This window comes from Ornithorhynchus anatinus, chromosome 2, assembly GCF_004115215.2.
Source record: "Ornithorhynchus anatinus isolate Pmale09 chromosome 2, mOrnAna1.pri.v4, whole genome shotgun sequence".
NCBI classification, from domain to species: Eukaryota; Metazoa; Chordata; class Mammalia; order Monotremata; family Ornithorhynchidae; genus Ornithorhynchus; species Ornithorhynchus anatinus.
Genome location: NC_041729.1, coordinates 34,436,632 through 34,454,042, shown reverse-complemented (window position 1 = coordinate 34,454,042; position 17,411 = coordinate 34,436,632). Strand labels below are relative to the sequence as shown.

The 17,411-nt window shown below is 54.3% G+C and overlaps 1 protein-coding gene across 1 annotated transcript in view; it reads right to left on the bottom strand.

Moving 5' to 3' along the window:
- SREBF1 (sterol regulatory element binding transcription factor 1) overlaps positions 1-17,411 on the bottom strand; it is a 41,686-nt gene that overhangs the window by 5,960 nt on the left and 18,315 nt on the right. The window contains exons 2-8 of the mRNA XM_029056407.1: positions 5,836-6,321; positions 4,881-5,080; positions 4,045-4,191; positions 2,907-3,125; positions 2,060-2,174; positions 1,242-1,459; positions 699-885 (exon numbers count right to left, since the gene is read on the bottom strand). Coding sequence (XP_028912240.1) covers positions 699-885; positions 1,242-1,459; positions 2,060-2,174; positions 2,907-3,125; positions 4,045-4,191; positions 4,881-5,080; positions 5,836-6,321 — 1,572 coding nt within the window. The remainder of the gene's footprint in view (positions 1-698; positions 886-1,241; positions 1,460-2,059; positions 2,175-2,906; positions 3,126-4,044; positions 4,192-4,880; positions 5,081-5,835; positions 6,322-17,411) is intronic.

Genomic DNA, 17,411 nt, shown 5'->3' with positions numbered 1-17,411 from the left:
CTGGGGAGGCAGAGGCCTCGGGACGTGAGGATCATACCAGTCGGCCCCTTCTGGGGTTTTCCCCTCTCTCTCCACCCACCGCCCTGTCCGGCCCCCCGCTGGCTGCACAGTCCTGCCCGGGCAGTGGAGGGCTGAGGCCCCACGGTCTGGCTGACCACAGCTTCCCGTCCAGCCACCCCCAGTCCCCGCTGCTCTGAACCAGGGGATATGGAGCAGGAAAATGAGGTGCCTGGCCAGCCTCCTCAGAGCCCCCATGAGGCCAGCTGAGTGCCAGAGCACTACTTGCTAAGGGCCAGCCCACCGCGCCTACGCTCACTCTCCCTGCGTCAACTGTTTCCCTGGTGCCAAGCTGAGCCACACAGGCCGGGTGGCTGTCGGGGAACTCTCTCCCACAGCTCCCGGGTAGCTGGGCCGGGAACCCTTTCCTTCGGCTCCCCGGCAGCCGGGCCGAGAACCGTCTCCCTCAGCTCCTGGGCCGGGAACCCCCTCCCCTCAGCTCCCCGGCAGCTGCTTCGAGAACCATCTCCCTCAGCTCCTAGGCCGGGAACCCTCTCCCCTCAGCCTGAGAACCCTCTCACTCAGGTCCCGGGCAGCTGTGCCAGGAACCCACTCCCTCAGCTCCCGGAGACCGGACAGAAACCCTTCTCCTCAGCTCCCAGGCAACTGGAATGGGGCAGGGCCGGGTACACTCTGCCTACCTCTGTTGTCGGTGGTCAGGACGCTCCGGCCAGGCCGGTGGGAAGCAGCGGCAGGGGCCCTGGGGCCGGCTCCACCCAGCAGAGAAGCCAGCGGATTGAAGGAGAGGCACAGGAAGACAAAGGTGCAGAGGGCCAGGCGTGAGCGGTCCAGCATGCCCAAGGGAGAAACCAGCTGCTCCGGCTTCATCTGGAGACCACAGACAGCCAAGGGGAGATGGGGGCTGGGCCGGGGAGATTGGGGCTGGGCCGCAGAGCCGGGGAGACCGGGGCCCGGCTGGGGAGACCGGGGCTAGCCTGGGGCCAGAGCGAGGGTCCGAAAGCGGGCTAAGACCCCTGCCCAAGCCAGGCAAACGTTTGTTCCATCACCCGGGCCGAGGGGAAGTCCTACAGCGGGAGAACAGGTAGAACAGGGGTGTCTTGCCCAGGTTAGGGAAGGTATGGGAGCTCTTCCTCCTCCCTCCCCCACCACCCGATCCCACTCCCGTCGGGAGGCAGAGGGGTGCCCCCCCGCTCCATCCCCGGGGTTGCGAGGGAACCCCTGACCTTCGTGTCTTCAAAGAGGGGGCTATCAGGCTCGGAGTCGCTGCCACTGCTGCTGCCGCCTCCCCCGCTGCATAGCGAGAGGGGGCTGCTGTGGGAGGGGGAGCCCGCGTCCGAGGGGGGTGGCGTCAGAGCATCCATCATCTCCAGCTTGATGCCACCATCCATGGCCACATCCGTGCTCCTGCCGCTTCCGCAAGATACCAAGTCTTTGAGGGATTCTGCGGCAGAGCGGGAGGGTGAGGAGAAGCACTGTGGCTACCAAGAGCAGGGTGTGAGGGGGCGAGGGCAAGGGGAAGAGGTGCCATCTCTCCCTGCCCAGTGGTGTCCCTCCTCCTCCATTTTGAGATTTGAGCACGGTCTTGGGAGTAGGGTGGGAGGCAAGGAGGGAGGGAGTCTGGGGCCCGGGGGAGGGCTGGAGGCAAGAGGGTGGTGGCTAATTTATAATAATAGTGATAATAGCATTTAAGCACTTACTATATTCCAAGCATCGAACTAAGTGCTAGAGTAGATACAAGATCATCCTATCCCACATGGGGCTTACAGTCTCAGTAGGGCAAAGAACAGGATTTGAATCCCCATTTTACAGGTGAGGGTACTGAGGCACAGAGAGGTGAAGTGACTTGGCCAAAGTCACAAAGCAGCTATGTGGCGGAGCCAGAATTAGAACCCTGGTCCTCTGAGTCCCCGGCCCATATTCTTTCCACTAGGCCCAGCTGCTTCTCTTCCTTTTAATGCTCCCAACCTCAGCATCCTCTGGCGGGGGTCAGGGGAAGGGGAGCAGGGGATCGGCAAGAGGAAGGGGCCCCGGGAGAACTCACTGTTCTTCTGGGCCACCATCTTGAGCGACAAGTTCTCCTGCTTCAGTTTCTGGTTGGTCTGCTGCAGGAAGCGGATGTAGTCGATGGCCTTCCTCAAGATGGCTGACTTGTTCAGCTGGAAGGGAGTACGTGGTGAGCCCCAGGCCTCTGGGCTGCCCTCTCCTGCCCACACAACGGGCCCCTCTATTTGGGAGTCTGTCCCGGAAAGGGGTTTCTGGGGGGCTCCTGTGGAGATCCCGGGTGGCCAAGAGGAAGCAGGGGTGACCAGGCCGTGTTTGAGTTTGAGGGCCGCTGGGGCCAAGGTCAAAGGCTTTAGGATGGCCGGCAGAACAACGGCTTGTGCACTATTAGGCTGGAAGTCGGGAGACCTGGCATTTGGGCCCTGCTCTTTCGCTGATCTGCCATCTGGCAACTCTGTGGCTCTCTGCCCTCTGCTGACCGTGACCCGTGACCGGCCCAGATCCCCAAGGTTGGGATGCCTGCTCGGCACGGTCCAGGTGAAGAACTCCGGGGACTTGGAAGCAGAACCCCCAGTAGACTCAACCCAAGGGTTCTGATTGCAACACAGAACACTGAAGAGCTCAATATGGGCTCAATACGTGTCTACCAACTCTGTTCTGCTGTACTCTCCCAAGCGTTTAGTACAGTGCTCTCGCACATAGTAAGCGCTCGATAAATAGAGACCAAGCCTCTCCCGCGGCTGCTACCTTCAGGCCATCTTGAACCCAAGATGGCCCCCCAAGAACTGCCCCCCCAACTCTGGCCCCACGACCAAGTGGCTCCAGCCCCTTCTTGAGATGACGCTGTGCCACCCCTCTTCCCCAGCTCCCACCCCTGGGCCGGGTACCTTGGCTTCCGTGCCCACCACCAGGTCCTTCAGCTCCACAATCTTGTCGTTGATGGAGGAGCGATAGCGCTTCTCGATGGCATTGTGGGCCGTCCGCTTCTCCCCCTTGCTCTGCGTCATGGGGGTCTTCCCGCTGGCGGCCAGCCGGTTGATTGGCAGCTTGTCGGCATCCACCACCAGTGGCACCGTGGCGAGAATGGTGCCTCCGCTCACCAGGGTCTGCCAGGGAAGAGAGAGATAGATAGAGAGAAGAAATGGTAAGCATTTGGAGGGGCAGAGATTCTCAGAGTGAGAACAACTGTGGTCTGCTTGATTCCCCTGCTAAACTGTATGCTCCTCGAGGGCAGGTAGCAGGTCTTTTGCAGTTATTGTGTTCTCCCTTAGTGCCTAGTATACTGTTCTGCAAGTAGCAGGTGCTCAATAAATACTACCGAGTGAATGAGTGGAAAGAGCATGGGGCCTAGGTGCCACAGGACTTGGGTTCTTAACCCATCTCTGCCAATTGCTTACTGCGTGACCATGGGCAAGTCATTTCACTTCTCTGTGCCTCAGTTTCCTCCACTGTAAAATAGGGATTCAATACCGGTTCCTCCTCCTACCTAGACTGTGAGCTCCCATGTGGGACAGCGACGGTGTCCAACCTGATCAACTTTATATCTACCACAGCTCTTAGAACAACGATTGACATGTATATAGCAAGCACTTAAGAAATATAATAACAATAAGTGAATGAGTGAGTGAATGAATGAGTGAATAAAGAGGGCTCCTGCTCCTCTGTGGGGGTGAGGGGATTAGTCCCAGGATTCAGACCTTGAATCCACTTGCTGGGCACTCCCGTCTCGCCCCCAACCCTAAACGGCCCACTCAGAGGAACTGTGCATAGGAATTAATGATATTTCCTGAGCATTTACACTGTGCAGAGCACTGTACTAAAGGCTTGGGGGAATACGATCCCACAGAATTAGCAGGCACATTCCCTGTCCCTAACGAGCTTCCAGCTAGAGGGGGAATGAATGGAGTGAATGAACGTGCCAAAGCTGAGGGCGAGGACCAACATCTGGCCTCCTGGGGAGGCCCCAGGAGGGCAGACTTCTTGGTCGACCCGTGACCCCAACCTCTCGACCCGTCGCCCTGATACCTGCAGGGGGGCCGACTGGACGGCCGTCGAGGTGGCCAGAGACGTGATGCTAGATGTCTTCACCCCCGACCCCACGGAGCCCACGTCGGTCTTCACGGCTGTCAGCAGCAGGGAGTCGGCCTTGATGAAGTGGGGCTGCAGGAGGACCTGCGAGGGAGGGACCGAGTCGAGGGATGGAGGGAGCTGGGGTTCCCTCCACGGGGCTCGAGTCCCTCCCCACTATGGAGCAGGGGGTCCTGGGGGCTCCCGCTGGGGAGGGCTGTGGAGAGAGAATGATTCCCAAACTATCCCTGCCCCCCCTGTTTCCTGGGAACACCCACTGGCTCAGTCAGACCCTAGCTCAGCTCTAATCAGGGCTGGGAGGACGGGGTCCTCAGCCTGCCATATCTGGCACTTCCAGGAAGCCTGGATAATTCAAATTCTGACTCCATTTACATCCTTCCCCTTCTTCAGCCCTGTACGCATGCACAGAGAAGCAGCTTGGCCAAGTGGATGGAGCGTGAGCCTGGGAGTCAGAAGGACCTGCGTTCTAATCCCGGCTCCGCCATTTTGCTGTGTGACGTTGGGCAAGTCACTGGACTTCTCTGGGCCTCAGTTCCCTCATCTGTAAAATGGGGATTGAGACTGTGAGCCCCATGTGGGATGGGGACTATGTCCAACCCGATTTGCTTGTATTCACCCCAGCGCTTAGTACAGTGCCCGGCACATAGTAAGCACTTAAATACCACAATTACTATATGCATGCACACATGCCCACGCGCGCGCACACACACACACACACACACACACATAACCTCGTATCCACTACCCCCGAGCCTTCACCACCACCAGCTTACTGGAACCTGCTGAATCTGGGAGGTGACGGTCTGGCTGGGTGCCGGGGTGGTGGTCGTCAGCAACTGCTGGGGAGAGATGTGCTGGACCTGCGTCTGGATGGTGACGGGGGGCGGGGCCCCCTGAGGTGAGACCCCCTGAGGTGAGACCCCCTGAGGTGAGACTGGCAGGTTGGGCAGGGGCTGCTGCGGGCTCCCAGAGGCTGCCGGCCAAGGCGGAGGAGAGACGGAAAGACAGGGGATGGAAAACCGGCAACACGTTAGAAATCGCATAATTCCCACCCGCCAGCAGCACTCCCCCTTGCCGGCCAGAATGGGGCATCCCCGCTTGCCCTCTGTAAGCTTCCCCTCTAGACTGTAAGTTCCCTGTGGGCAGGAAACCTGCCTGCTAATTCTGCTGTAGCATATGCTCCCAAGTGCTTAGTACAGTGCTCTGCACACAGTAATTGCTCAATAAATCCCACTGATCGACTGTGTCCATGACCAGCCTTCCGAATTGGATTTGGGGACTTCTGGGACAGCTCCTCCCTGAAGCAGGAGAAGCAGCACGGTATAATGGTTAGAGCACGGGCCTGGGAGTCAGAAGGTCAGGGGACCTAATCCTGGCTTCATCACTTGTCCCCAGTGTGATCTTGGGCAAGTCATTTCACTTCTCTGGGCCTCAGGTACCTCATCTGCCAAATGGGGATTGAGACTATAAGCCCCACATGGGACAGGGACAGTGTCCAACTCCATTTGCTTGTATCCACCCCAGTGCTTAGTACAGTGCCTGGCCCATAGTAAGCGCTTAACAAATTGGATTATTATTATTATTCTCTGAATGGGGAGCAGCCCGGGGCCGGACTTTGGGGGCAGGCCTCTTCCTAAGGGCCGGTCGCTCCCCACCCCTGCCCCTCGGTGAGCTCCGAGTGGTCTGTGAGGGCCCCTACACCCGTGCCCTCCCCCGACGCCCCCTCACCAGCCGCGAAGCCGCCGCTCTGGCCTTGGTAGCTCAGCAGGGCCGGGGACGCGAACTGAGGCTGGGCCGGGGTCGCCGCGTAGCCCTGGGTGATGAGCACGCCTGGGGGCTGCTGAGGTGGGGGCTGCAGCTGCGGGAGTTGTTGCGGAGGTGGGGGCAGCTGCTGGGCCTGCTGAAGAATCGCCAGCTGCATGGGCTCCTCCTTGACCCCCGGCGGGGACTGGCTGAGGGCCGGCCTGGACATCAGCTGAGGAGGCTGGAAGCCCTGGAGTGACGGTGGCGGGGGCTGGTACATCTCGACCGTGGCTGGGGACGACCCCTTGCCTCCACCCAGGAAGCCATCCAAGGGGGAGCCCAGGGAGCCGGGGGAGGGCGACGCTCCTCCCGAAGGCCTGGCATCCGGGATGGCAGTGCTGGGGCCCCCGTAGGGCGAGTCGAAGAGTCCCGGGAAGTCGCTGTCCTGGTTGTTGATCAGCTGTAACATATCTGGAACGAAGCAGAAGGACACACACGGGTTGAAGACCGAGGTGGGATTTATCGAGCCCTTACTTAGTGCCATGCTAAGCGCTTAGGAGCCAGTCGGCCAGGCAGTCGATCGTACTTAGTGAGCACTTGCCGTATGCAGAGCACTGTATTAAGCGCTTGGGAGAGTACAATAGAACAATATAACAGACACATTCCCTGCCCACCAAGACCTTACAGTCTAGAGGGGGAGTAAGAGAGTATACTATATTTGGTCCACACAGTCCCTGCCCTCAAAGGGCTTACAGCCTAACAGGGAAGATAGACTTTATAATATACCACGGGTAAGGCAGTCACCGAGGATAAAGATATGTTCACAAGGGCTTGTTGCAGGTGTGTAGCTGAGTGCTTAGAGGGAGGGACTAAACATTAGCTGAGAAGGCTGAGAGGGGGGAAGTAATAATGATGGTATTTTGTTAAGCGCTTACTATGTGCAAAGCACTGTTCTAAGCGCTGGGGTATATACAAGGTAATTAGGTTGTCCCACATGGGGCTCACAGTCTTAATCCCCATTTTACAGATGAGGCAACTGAGGCACAGAGAAGTTAAGTGACTTGCCCAAAGTCACCCAGATGACAAACGGCGGAGCTGGAATTAGAACCCATGACCTCTGACTCCCAAGCCCGGGCTCCTTCCACTGAGCCACGCTGTTTCTCAACAGGATGGGGTTGGGGGGAATGACGGCTTGAGGATGACTTCCTGGAGGAGACTGATTTTCCAGGGACTCTGAAGTTGGGGGAGGATGCCAATCTGCTGGGTATCATTCAATGCCATTTACTAAGTGCTTACTGTGTGCACAGCCCTGTTCTAAGAGCTTGGGAAAGTACAAAGCAGCTTGGCGTAGTGGACAGAGCACGGGCCTGGATGTCAGAAGGTAATCCCTGCTCCGCTACTTGTCTGCTGGGGGACCTTGGGCAAGTCACTTCACTTCTCTGGGCTTCAGTTACCTCATCTGTAAAAGGGGGATTGAGGCGGGGAGCCCCATGTGGGACAGGGACTACATCCACCCCAGTGCTTTGTATAGTGCCTGGAACATAAGTAAGAACTTAATACCATAATTATTAAGTTTGTGGGCAGGGAACCTATCTACCACCATCGTACAGTCTAGAGGGGGAGAGAGACATTAATATAGACAAATAAATTACTGATACGTACGTACGTAAGTGCTGGGGGGCTGAGGGTGAGATCACCCCACACATCCTATCCGCTACCAAGACCTGCCGGTTTCACCTCTACAATATCGCCAAGATCCGCCCTTTCCTCTCCACCCAAACGGCTACCTTACTATTACGGGCTCTCGTTATATCCCGGCTAGACTACTGTGTCAGCCTTCTCTCTGACCTCCCTTCCTCCTCTCTCGCCCCGCTCTGGTCTATTCTTCACTCCGCTGCCCGGCTCATCTTCCTGCAGAAACGATCTGGGCATGTCACTCCCCTTCTTAAACAACTCCAGTGGTTGCCTATCGACCTCCGCTCCAAACAAAAACTCCTCACTCTAGGCTTCAAGGCTCTCCATCACCTTGCCCCTTCCTACCTCTCCTCCCTTCTCTCTTTCTACCGCCCACCCGCACGCTCCGCTCCTCTGCCGCCCACCTCCTCGCCGTCCCTCGGTCTCGCCTATCCCGCCGTCGACCCCTGGGTCACGTCCTCCCGCGGTCCCCGGAACGCCCTCCCTCCTCACCTCCGCCAAACTGATTCTCTTTCCCTCTTCAAAACCCTACTTAAAACTCACCTCCTCCAAGAGGCGTTCCCAGACTGAGCTCCTCTTCCCCCTCTACTCCCTCTGCCATCCCCCCTTTACCTCTCCGCAGCTAAAGCCTCATTTTCCCCTTTTCCCTCTGCTCCTCCACCTCTCCCTTCCCATCCCCACAGCACTGTACTCGTCCACTCAACTGTATATATTTTCGTTACCCTATTTATTTGTTAATGAATTGTACATCGCCTTGATTCTATTTAGTTGCCATTGTTTTACGAGATGTTCTACCCCTTGACGCTGTTTATTGCCATTGTTCTTGTCTGTCCGTCTCCCCCGATTAGACTGTAAGCCCGTCAGACGGCAGGGACTGTCTCTACCTGTTGCCGACTTGTTCATCCCAAGCGCTTAGTACAGTGCTCTGCACATAGTAAGCGCTCAATAAATACTACTGAATGAATGAATACCAAGTGCCCCAAGGGCACAGATTCAACTGCAATGGGTATGGAGATACCTGGTGGTCTCACTCCTCCTTTGACTCGGAGTCCCATGTGGGACAGGGACTGTGTCCAACTTAGTGCATTCTATCTACCCCAGTGCTTGGCACACAGTGAGGGCCCAATCAATACCAAGACTTTTCACCTTTCCTGAGCACCCACAGGGTCTAATAGAAGTAATGGTGTTTACCTAATGCTTGCTGCACGCAACTCACTGTACTAAACTCTACCAGGCACCTGGAAAAGTCAAACGAAAGAGGGAGATGTTCCCTGCCCAGCAGGAACTCACACTCTAATGGTGGAGGCAGGCAAAAATGCCTACAAATGAAGTGAACGAAGTGACTATTTGAATCAAAAGTGGGAGGATGGGCCTAAATCGGTACACGAATGCTAAAGGTAACCTGATAAAATTCCAGGAATTCACTGGGGCAGGATTGTTGGAGGAAGGGACATTTTGGGAGAGCTGAGGTCCGTCAGATGTGGGGAGGGAGTTCCAGGCAGAAGGGAGGGTGTGAATGTGTCTATTGTTGTACTGTACTCTCCCAAAGCGCTTAATACAGTGTTCTGCCCACAATAAGCGCTCAATAAATACAACTGAATGAATGAATGGACAGGGGATGAGGCCAGGGCATTGGGCAGTGACTGGGTTGTTATTAGAGGAGCCAAGCGTGTGGGGTAGATGGTAGAGCACAGGCTTGGAAGTCAGAAGGACCTGGATTTTAATCCCGGCTCCACTACTGGTGTGCTGTGTGACCCTGGGCAAGTCACTTCACATCTTTGTGCCTCAGTTCTCTCATCTATAAAATGGGGATTAAGGCTGTGAGCCCCACATGGGACAGGGACTGTGTCTAACCTATTTTTTTATCTACCCCAATGCTTAGAACAGTGCCTGGTACATACAAAGAGCTTAACAGATACCCCAATTATTATTTATTATTATTATAAGGAGTGAGGTTAAGTCAGGGGAGAAGAGCTACGTTTCTGCTCCCCAAGGCCTCCTTCCAGATGTGAGCCTCGCCCCAAGCCTTACCAGGAATGGGGAGCTCCACAGCCCCAGGGGGAGTCCGTCCCCAATCAAACAGAACCCACATGCGCACCTCTGGGCATCCCCTGGAGGACTTCCGACCGAAGGGGCCTGGGGGTTTGGCCAGGGTTCGCGAAGGCCCTGCTGGATCCCATGTCTACTGGCTTTACTCATCTTTGCTCCCCTCATCGCCAAGGGTATGCAGGGCCCCCCTCTAGATGGTACGCTGATTGTGCGGAGGAAAAAAGGCTCCTTATGTTATATTGTACTCTCCCAAGCGCTTAGTACGGTGCTCTACCCACAGTAAGTGCTCAATAAACATCATTGAATGGATGAATGACCCCAGCTCCTCTGTAACCACCCCAACCCTGCCAGGACAACACTGGTCCGGGACAAGTTGCCACAGCCCCAGTCTTCTCATCAACCTGCCGGGGGCTAAATAGTTTGCTGTTGGGCACGTGTTCCTCTCCAAGCCCCTCACAAGGTTCCGTGACAAACAATCAATGGGGTCAATGACCCCCGATCAGCATCGGATCAAGACTCCACCTTTGTGGGATGACCATCTCCTCACCCCTCACCTTGAGCCCCACAAATGCTGAAAGCTGGGGCCCTGCCCCAAGCCCTACCACTGACATGGACAGCACCATGCAAATCCCTGATCCCCAGGGGCCTGTCAGGCAGGCAGGCAGTCAGTCAGTCAGTCAACGGTTTTACTGAGCACTTACTGTGTGCAGTGCACTGTGCTAAATGCTTGGGAGAGTACAATGCAGCAATAAACAGACATAGTCCCTGCTCACAAAGAGCTTACAGTCTAGAGGGGGAGACAGACAATAGTATAAATAAATACATTTCATTCATTCAATCGTGCTTACTGAGTGCTTACTATGTGCAGAGCACTGTACTAAGCGCTTGGAATGTACATTTCGGCAACAGATAGAGGCAATCCCTGCCCAATAACGGGCTCACAGTCTAAATGGGGGAGACAGACAACAAAACAGATTTGTATATAAGTGCTGTGGGGCTGGTAGGGGGGATTAATAAAGGGAGGGAGTCAGGGCGATCCAGAAGGGAGAGGGAGAAAAGGAGGGCATAGTCAGGGAAGGCCTCTTGGAGGAGATGTGTCTTCAATAAGGCTTTGAAGAGGGGAGAGTAAGATTGTGAGCTCATTGTGTCAGGGAATGTGTCTGTTTATTGTTATATTGTACTCTCCCAAGCACTTAGTACAGTGCTCTGCACAATGTAGGCACTCATCACCATTGATGATGATGATGAAGAACTCTACCAATCGCTTAGTTCGGTGCTCACTGTGGGCAAGGAATGTGCCTACCAACTCTACTGTATTCACCCAAGAGCTTAGCACAGTGCTCTGGACACAGTAAATGCTTAATACGATTGATTAACTGGTTGCTCTGCATGCAGTAGGCACGCAATAAATACCACTGATTGATTGATTCCCCTGGAACCCGATACATCGAGCAATAGTAGTTACTGAGAACCTACTGGGTGCAAAGAACTGTAACTGAGCACTTGGGTGAATCCAACTGAATCAGTAGATACCTGACCTCAAGAAGCTTACAGTCTGGTGTGGGAGTCAGTGATGTCCCGCCCCCCCCGCACCCCACCACCACATCAGGGAGCAAGGAACTCCAAGGAAATGCGAAGGACACGAGTGGAGAGAAAAATGGAATATGTTGCAATGCTCCGAAAATGGAATATGTTGCAATGCTCCTCTCCTTTCCCGGGACCAATCAAATGGTATTTCAGGGTGCTGTCTCTATTTCGGGGTGACCCGGATGAAGACTAGTTAGATTACCTCCTGCGGGGCCACAGAAGCTCAGATACTTGAACTGGGTCGCTACTAGGGAATCAGCCCCGAGATTGATCCCAGTTAAATCTGGTTCCTCATCCAGCCCTCCCCCTGCTTCTTGACATTTTCCTCCTTTTGCCCCGCACTCTGTCCCTTCTGTGTCCTAAAGTCTGAAAACCGCTACCTCCTCTAATGCCTTTTAGCAATGAAGATTAAGTAGCCCATTCCATCTGGCCCCCCCAACCGACTCCAATCCAATAATAATAATGATGATGTTATTTGTGAAGTGCTTCCTATGGCTAGGCACTTTACTAAGTGCTGGGTTGATAATGAGCAAATTGAGTGGACACCAGTCCCTGTTTTGTGTCTCAATCCCCATTTGACAGATTAGGCAACTGAGGTTCAGAGAAGTGAAATGTCTTGCCCATGGTCACACAGCCAGATGAGTGGCGGAGTCGGGATTAGAACCCATGACCTTCTGATTCCCAGGTCCTTGCTCTATCCATCCGCCGTGCTGCTTCCCTTCATGCTCCTTCACTCATGTGGATGGTAAATTTCTAGTCCAGAGTTCTGAACAAACACATCTGGGTATTTATATATCTGTTCCACCAGACCCGGATCTACTCGTCCTTTCACCGGATTTATGTTTGCCAGTCGGCCTCACCTTCACTCGTTACAGGGTGCCAGCTCCTGGAGGGCAATCAATCAATTGTATTTATTGAGCGCTTAATATACGCAGAGCACTGTAGTAAGTGCTTGGGAGAGTACAATATAACAAAGACCCGCTCCCTGCCTGCAAGAAGCTTATAGTCAGAGGTCTCCACATTCTGTATCCAGCCGCTACCAGTCCAGCCCAGTATCAGAAGCAGCATGGCTTAGTGGGTACAGCACAGGCCTGGGAGTCAGAAGGATCTGGGTTCTAATCCCATCTCCAGAGAAGCAGCATGGCTCAGTGGAAAGAGCCCAGGCTTAGAAGTCAGAGGTCAGGGGTTCGAATGCCAGCTCTGCCACTTGTCAGCTGTGTGACTGTGACTGTGGGCAAGTCACTTAACTTCTCTGTGCCTCAGTTACCTCATTTGTAAAATGGGGATTAACTGTGAGCCTCATGTGGACAACCTGATTACCCTGTATTTACCCCAGCGCTTAGAACAGTGCTCTGCACATAGTAAGCGCTTAACAAATACCAACATTATCATTATGTCTGCTGTGTGACCTGGATCAAGTCATTTCACTTCTTTGAGCCGCAGTTACCTCATCTGTAAAATGGGGATTAAGAGCGTGAGCTCCAAGTGGGACATGGACTGTGTCCAATCCGATTAAAATATATCTGACCCAGCGCTTAGACCAATGCTTGGCACACAGTAAGCGCTTAACAAGTTCTAATCCCAGCTCTGCCATTTGTCCTCTGTGTAACCACTAATTATTATTATAGTTTGTGGTTAACAAATGGTTGATGACAAAAGAGAAGTCACAGAGAAGTGAGTTTAAATGTCACACCCTCCACCCACCCATACCCAACTAGATTAGTTTGAAACACTTTCAAGACCTTTCACTGATCTTGTTCAAAAGACAAGAAGTAGCATTGCCTGATGGTTACAGCACAGACCTGGGAGTCAGAAGGACCTGGGTTCTAACCCCAACTCCACCACTTGTTTGCTCCATGAACATGGGCAAGCCACTTAACTTCTCTGCGTCTCAGTTCCCTCATCTGTAAAATGGGGAATAAGACTGTGAACCCCATGTGGGACAGGGACTGTGTCCAACCTGATAAGCTTGTATGTACCCCAGCAATTAGTATCAATCAAACTTATTGAGCACTTACTGCGTGCAGGGCAGTGTACTAAACACTTGGGAGAGTACGACACGATAATACAACACATGTATTCCCTGTCTATAATGAGCTTACCACCTAGAGGGGGAGACAGACATTAATATAAATAAAAATATTACAGACATGTACATAAATGCTGTGGGGCTGGGTGATGCAGAAGGGAGTGGGGAAAGAGGAAATGAGGGCTTAATCAGGGAAGGCCTCTTGGAAGAGATGTGCCTTCAATAAGGCTTTGAAGGTGGGGAGAGTAACTGTGTCAGTTATGAAAAAGGAGGGCGTTCCAGGCCAGAGGCAGGACGTGGGCGAGAGGTCGGCGGCGAGGTAGACGAGATCGAGGGACGATGAGTAGGCCGGCATTAGAGGAGTGAAGTGTGCGGGCTGGGTTGAAGTACAGGAGTAGCAAGGAGAGGTAAGAGGAGGTAGGGCGATTGAACGCTTTAAAGCCGATGGTAAGGAGTTTCTGTTTGATGTGGAGGTGGATGGGCAACCACTGGATGGTTTTGAGGAGGGGGACATACGGACTGAACGTTCTTGTAGAAAAATGATCTGGGCAGCAGACTGAAGTAGTACCATGCCTGGCACATAGTAAGCGCTTAACAAATGCCATTAAAAAAAAGAATATTTCTCAGTGGATGTAGAGAAATCCTTCCTTCCGGCAGAGCAGACTGAGACAATCTGGTGGTGTTTTTCCGCTGCCCCTCAGGCTGGCTAACGTCAGCCCAGATGGCCGACGGAGCGGGAGCAGCCCACCCGGTACGGAGAAAATCCACGGGTCACTCTGGGAAGCAGCATGGTCTAGGGGAAAGAGCACTGGCCTGGGAGTCAGAGGATGTGGGTTCTAATCCCTGCTCTGCCACATGTTTGTGATGTGACCTTCGGTGAGTCACTTCACTTCTCTGGGCCTCAGTTACCTCATTTGTAAAATGGGGATCTGTAGGTGGGACAGGGACTGTACCCAACCTGATTCCTTTTTATCTATCCCAGTGCTCAGAAGAGTGCTTGACACATAGTAAGCACTTAACAAATACCATATTCATTATTACAATTATTATTATTTGGGCCTGACTCTGAGGAGCTCAGGGAAGGACATTCCTTTACTTCCATCAGCCGCTCTCCTCCCTGCTCTGTGGAGACCCTGACTTGCTGGGAACTTAGGGGAAGCGAGGTGCCACTTGGGTCCGGCTGGAGAGCGGTGGATGGGACTACTGGGATGAGCTTGTTTTGGGAAGGGAATGTGTCTGTTTATTGTTGCATTGGATTCTCCCAAGTGCTTAGTACAGTGCTCTGCAAACAGTAAGTGTTCAATAAATACAACTGAGTGAATGAATGGTTCCCGTCTAATCCCTGTTGGAGGTAAAAGGAGGGAAACCCAGGTCCGTGGCCCCCAGCCTAGTGTCCGGAGACTACTCCGTGTGATGCCATTCCAGGTGGGAAGCAGAGAAGCAGTGTGGCCTGCTGAAAAGAGCATGGGCCTGGGAATCAGAGGACCTGGGTTCTAATCCCGGCTCCGCCATTTGTCCGCTGTGTGACCCATGAGAAGCAGCGTGGCCTACTGGTTAAACAGCACGGGCCTAAGAGTCAGAAGGACCTGGGTTCTAATCCCAGCTGCGCCGCTTGTCTGCTGGTTGACCCTGGGCAAGTCACTTAACTTTTCTGCACCTCAGTCTCCTCATCGGTAAAATGGGGATTAAGACCGTGACCCCCATGTGGGACAGGGACTGTGTCTAACCTGATTAGCCGGTATTTACCCCAGCACTTAGAACAGTGCTTGGCACCCAGTAAGTGCATAACAAACACTACTATTATTATTAAGCCAGAGTTGGCTGGAGCCACCGATTCCAAACCCCAGTGGGGAGGGGCAGAGACCTGGGGCCAAGTCATTGGTCTTGCGTGGGCCTTGGCAGACATACCACGAGAGGAGAGAGGGAAGGGCGGCGAGCCTGAGGATGCCACAAGAGTTAGGAAAACAACCGTATCAATCCTCCAGGAGAGGCGGCTGAGGCAGCGCTCTGCCCTGCCCTGACCTGGATCCCAGCCGGCCTGCACCTATCTCACCGGCCAAATGTTGCTTCAGAAGCCAATGTTTCCTCACCCAAAGTCCCCTTTCCTTCCAGGCCAAGGCTGCAGGGACGGGGGAGTGTCCGCTGGAAGAGGGCACCTTATGCCAGAAGGCCACAGACCCAGTAGCCCGGATCCCAGGAGAGGGTGACCCCCGAGGACTGGGAGAGACGGCTCAAGGGGTCAACCAGCCCCGGCCACGGGCCACTGGCCCCTCAGTGGTACTTACTGAACGTTTACTGTATGCACAGCACTGTACCACACTCTCCTCCTCCACTGAGTGGCTTCAGCTCCTTGAAGCATCCTCAGCTGACCGCACGGGGCTATGCGGGACCAGAGTTAGATTTTCACTCTCTCTGCCTTGTTTGCCAAAGGCCTTACATAGAGGCTGCTTCATCTATTCTCCTGATTTGGGCTGGGGAGTATGGGGCACGAGGGGTCAGGGGAGAAGAATCCAGGAGTAGACAATATTTGAGCAGATTCAGAGGGGGGTAAACTGAGGCACGGGACAGGGACACATCTTGCCCAAATTCATTCATGTGGTCAAAAGAGGGGGCCCAGGGCTCCTGGACTTCTGCTTCAGTACCTGTTGGTCCCTAAGAAATGAGACGCTGAGATCCGTGATCGGCCAGTCTCCGAAGACAGGGATCTGGACATTAAGGACCGAGCCAAAGTCTCTTGGCTTCTCCCGAAGGCGAGCAAGGCCTTTCAGAGGAAGTCCAGGAGTCATGTGACTTCTCCCCCTCCAATTCTCTGCCCAAACTGAGCACTGGGGTCAACGATGGGTGACGGGACTGGGTCCTTCCAAGAGGCCAGCCCCCCAGACCCTTTCTGCCTTGCCAGTCCCGGCCTGGCTGCACGGATCATGAGGATCAGACACGGCTCCCGTCCGTCTCCCAGCCCTCCGGGAACTTTATCCCAGCTGGCACCGGTGTCCTTCCCTTGTGCAGTAGGCGGCCTCCTAGCTCCACATCAGCTCAGCTCCCACTCTGCCTTTCACCCACTGTCCCGGCTGAGCGGGTCGGGACGCTGGAGCCGAGCCCTGGACCACGGCCTCCCGGGGGCTGAAGCCCAGAGGCTCCGGCCTTGTAACCCCAAAAACGCCCTCTCCCCAGCCCGGGAAAGGTGTGCCTAGCAGGGGTCTGAAGATATGGCCCCCGTACCCTGAAGGCCTCTGAGGGCAAGTCCCAAGAAGCAGTGTGTCCCCGTGAAAGAGCCCAGCCCTGAAAGTCAGAGGACCTGGGTTCTAATTCCGGCTCCACCACTTGCTTCCTGTGTGACCTTGGGCAAGTCACTTCACTTCTCTGGGCCTCAGTTACCTCACCTATAAAATGGGGCTTTAACACTGTGAGCCCTATGTGGGACAGGCACTCTGTCCAACCTGATGATCTTTTTTCTACCCTGGGGTTCAGCACAGTGCCTGACACCTAGTAAGTGCTTATCAAATACCATTAAATTAAAAAAAAAATTTTAAAGTCAGTCACCTGTCTCAGTCAATCAATTAATCAACGGTATTTAATCGAACGCTCACTGTGTGCGGAGAACTGTACTGTGTTGGAGAGTTTAATGCAACAGAGTTGGTGGACACGTTCCCAGCCCAACAACGAGCACCTGTTAAAATGCAGCCAGCCTGAACCCCAAAGCCCCAGACCTCATGGACCGACAACCAAATGCGCACAGTGCATGACCCGGGAGTCAGGAGTAGGGGTTCGAATCCCAACTCTGCAATGGCCTGCTGTGTGACCACAGGCAAGTCACTTAACCTCTCCGGGCCTCAGTCTCCTCATCTCTAAGAGGGGGATGAGATACCGGCTCTCCCTCCCTTTTACAGACCCTGAGCCAAGAGTTGAATGGGGACCGTCTCCCATCTGATTATCTTCCCGTAGCGCTCAGCACAGAGGAAGCGCTTCACAGGTGGCAGGGTGAGAAGAACGGTAAACGCTTAAGGAGGGTGAGCTGAAACAGAGGGACTCGGTGGGCCCAAGAGACCCCATCCTCATCTCCAAAGTCAAGGAAAGTCAAACCTGCCTTCCTCCAAGAAGCCGAAGAGCCACGTCCCTGACCCTCTTCTGAAACACACCTGTGACCCTCGGGGGGGTCTAACTGTCCATTCCAAGCGCTTAGTACAGTGCTCTGCACATAGTA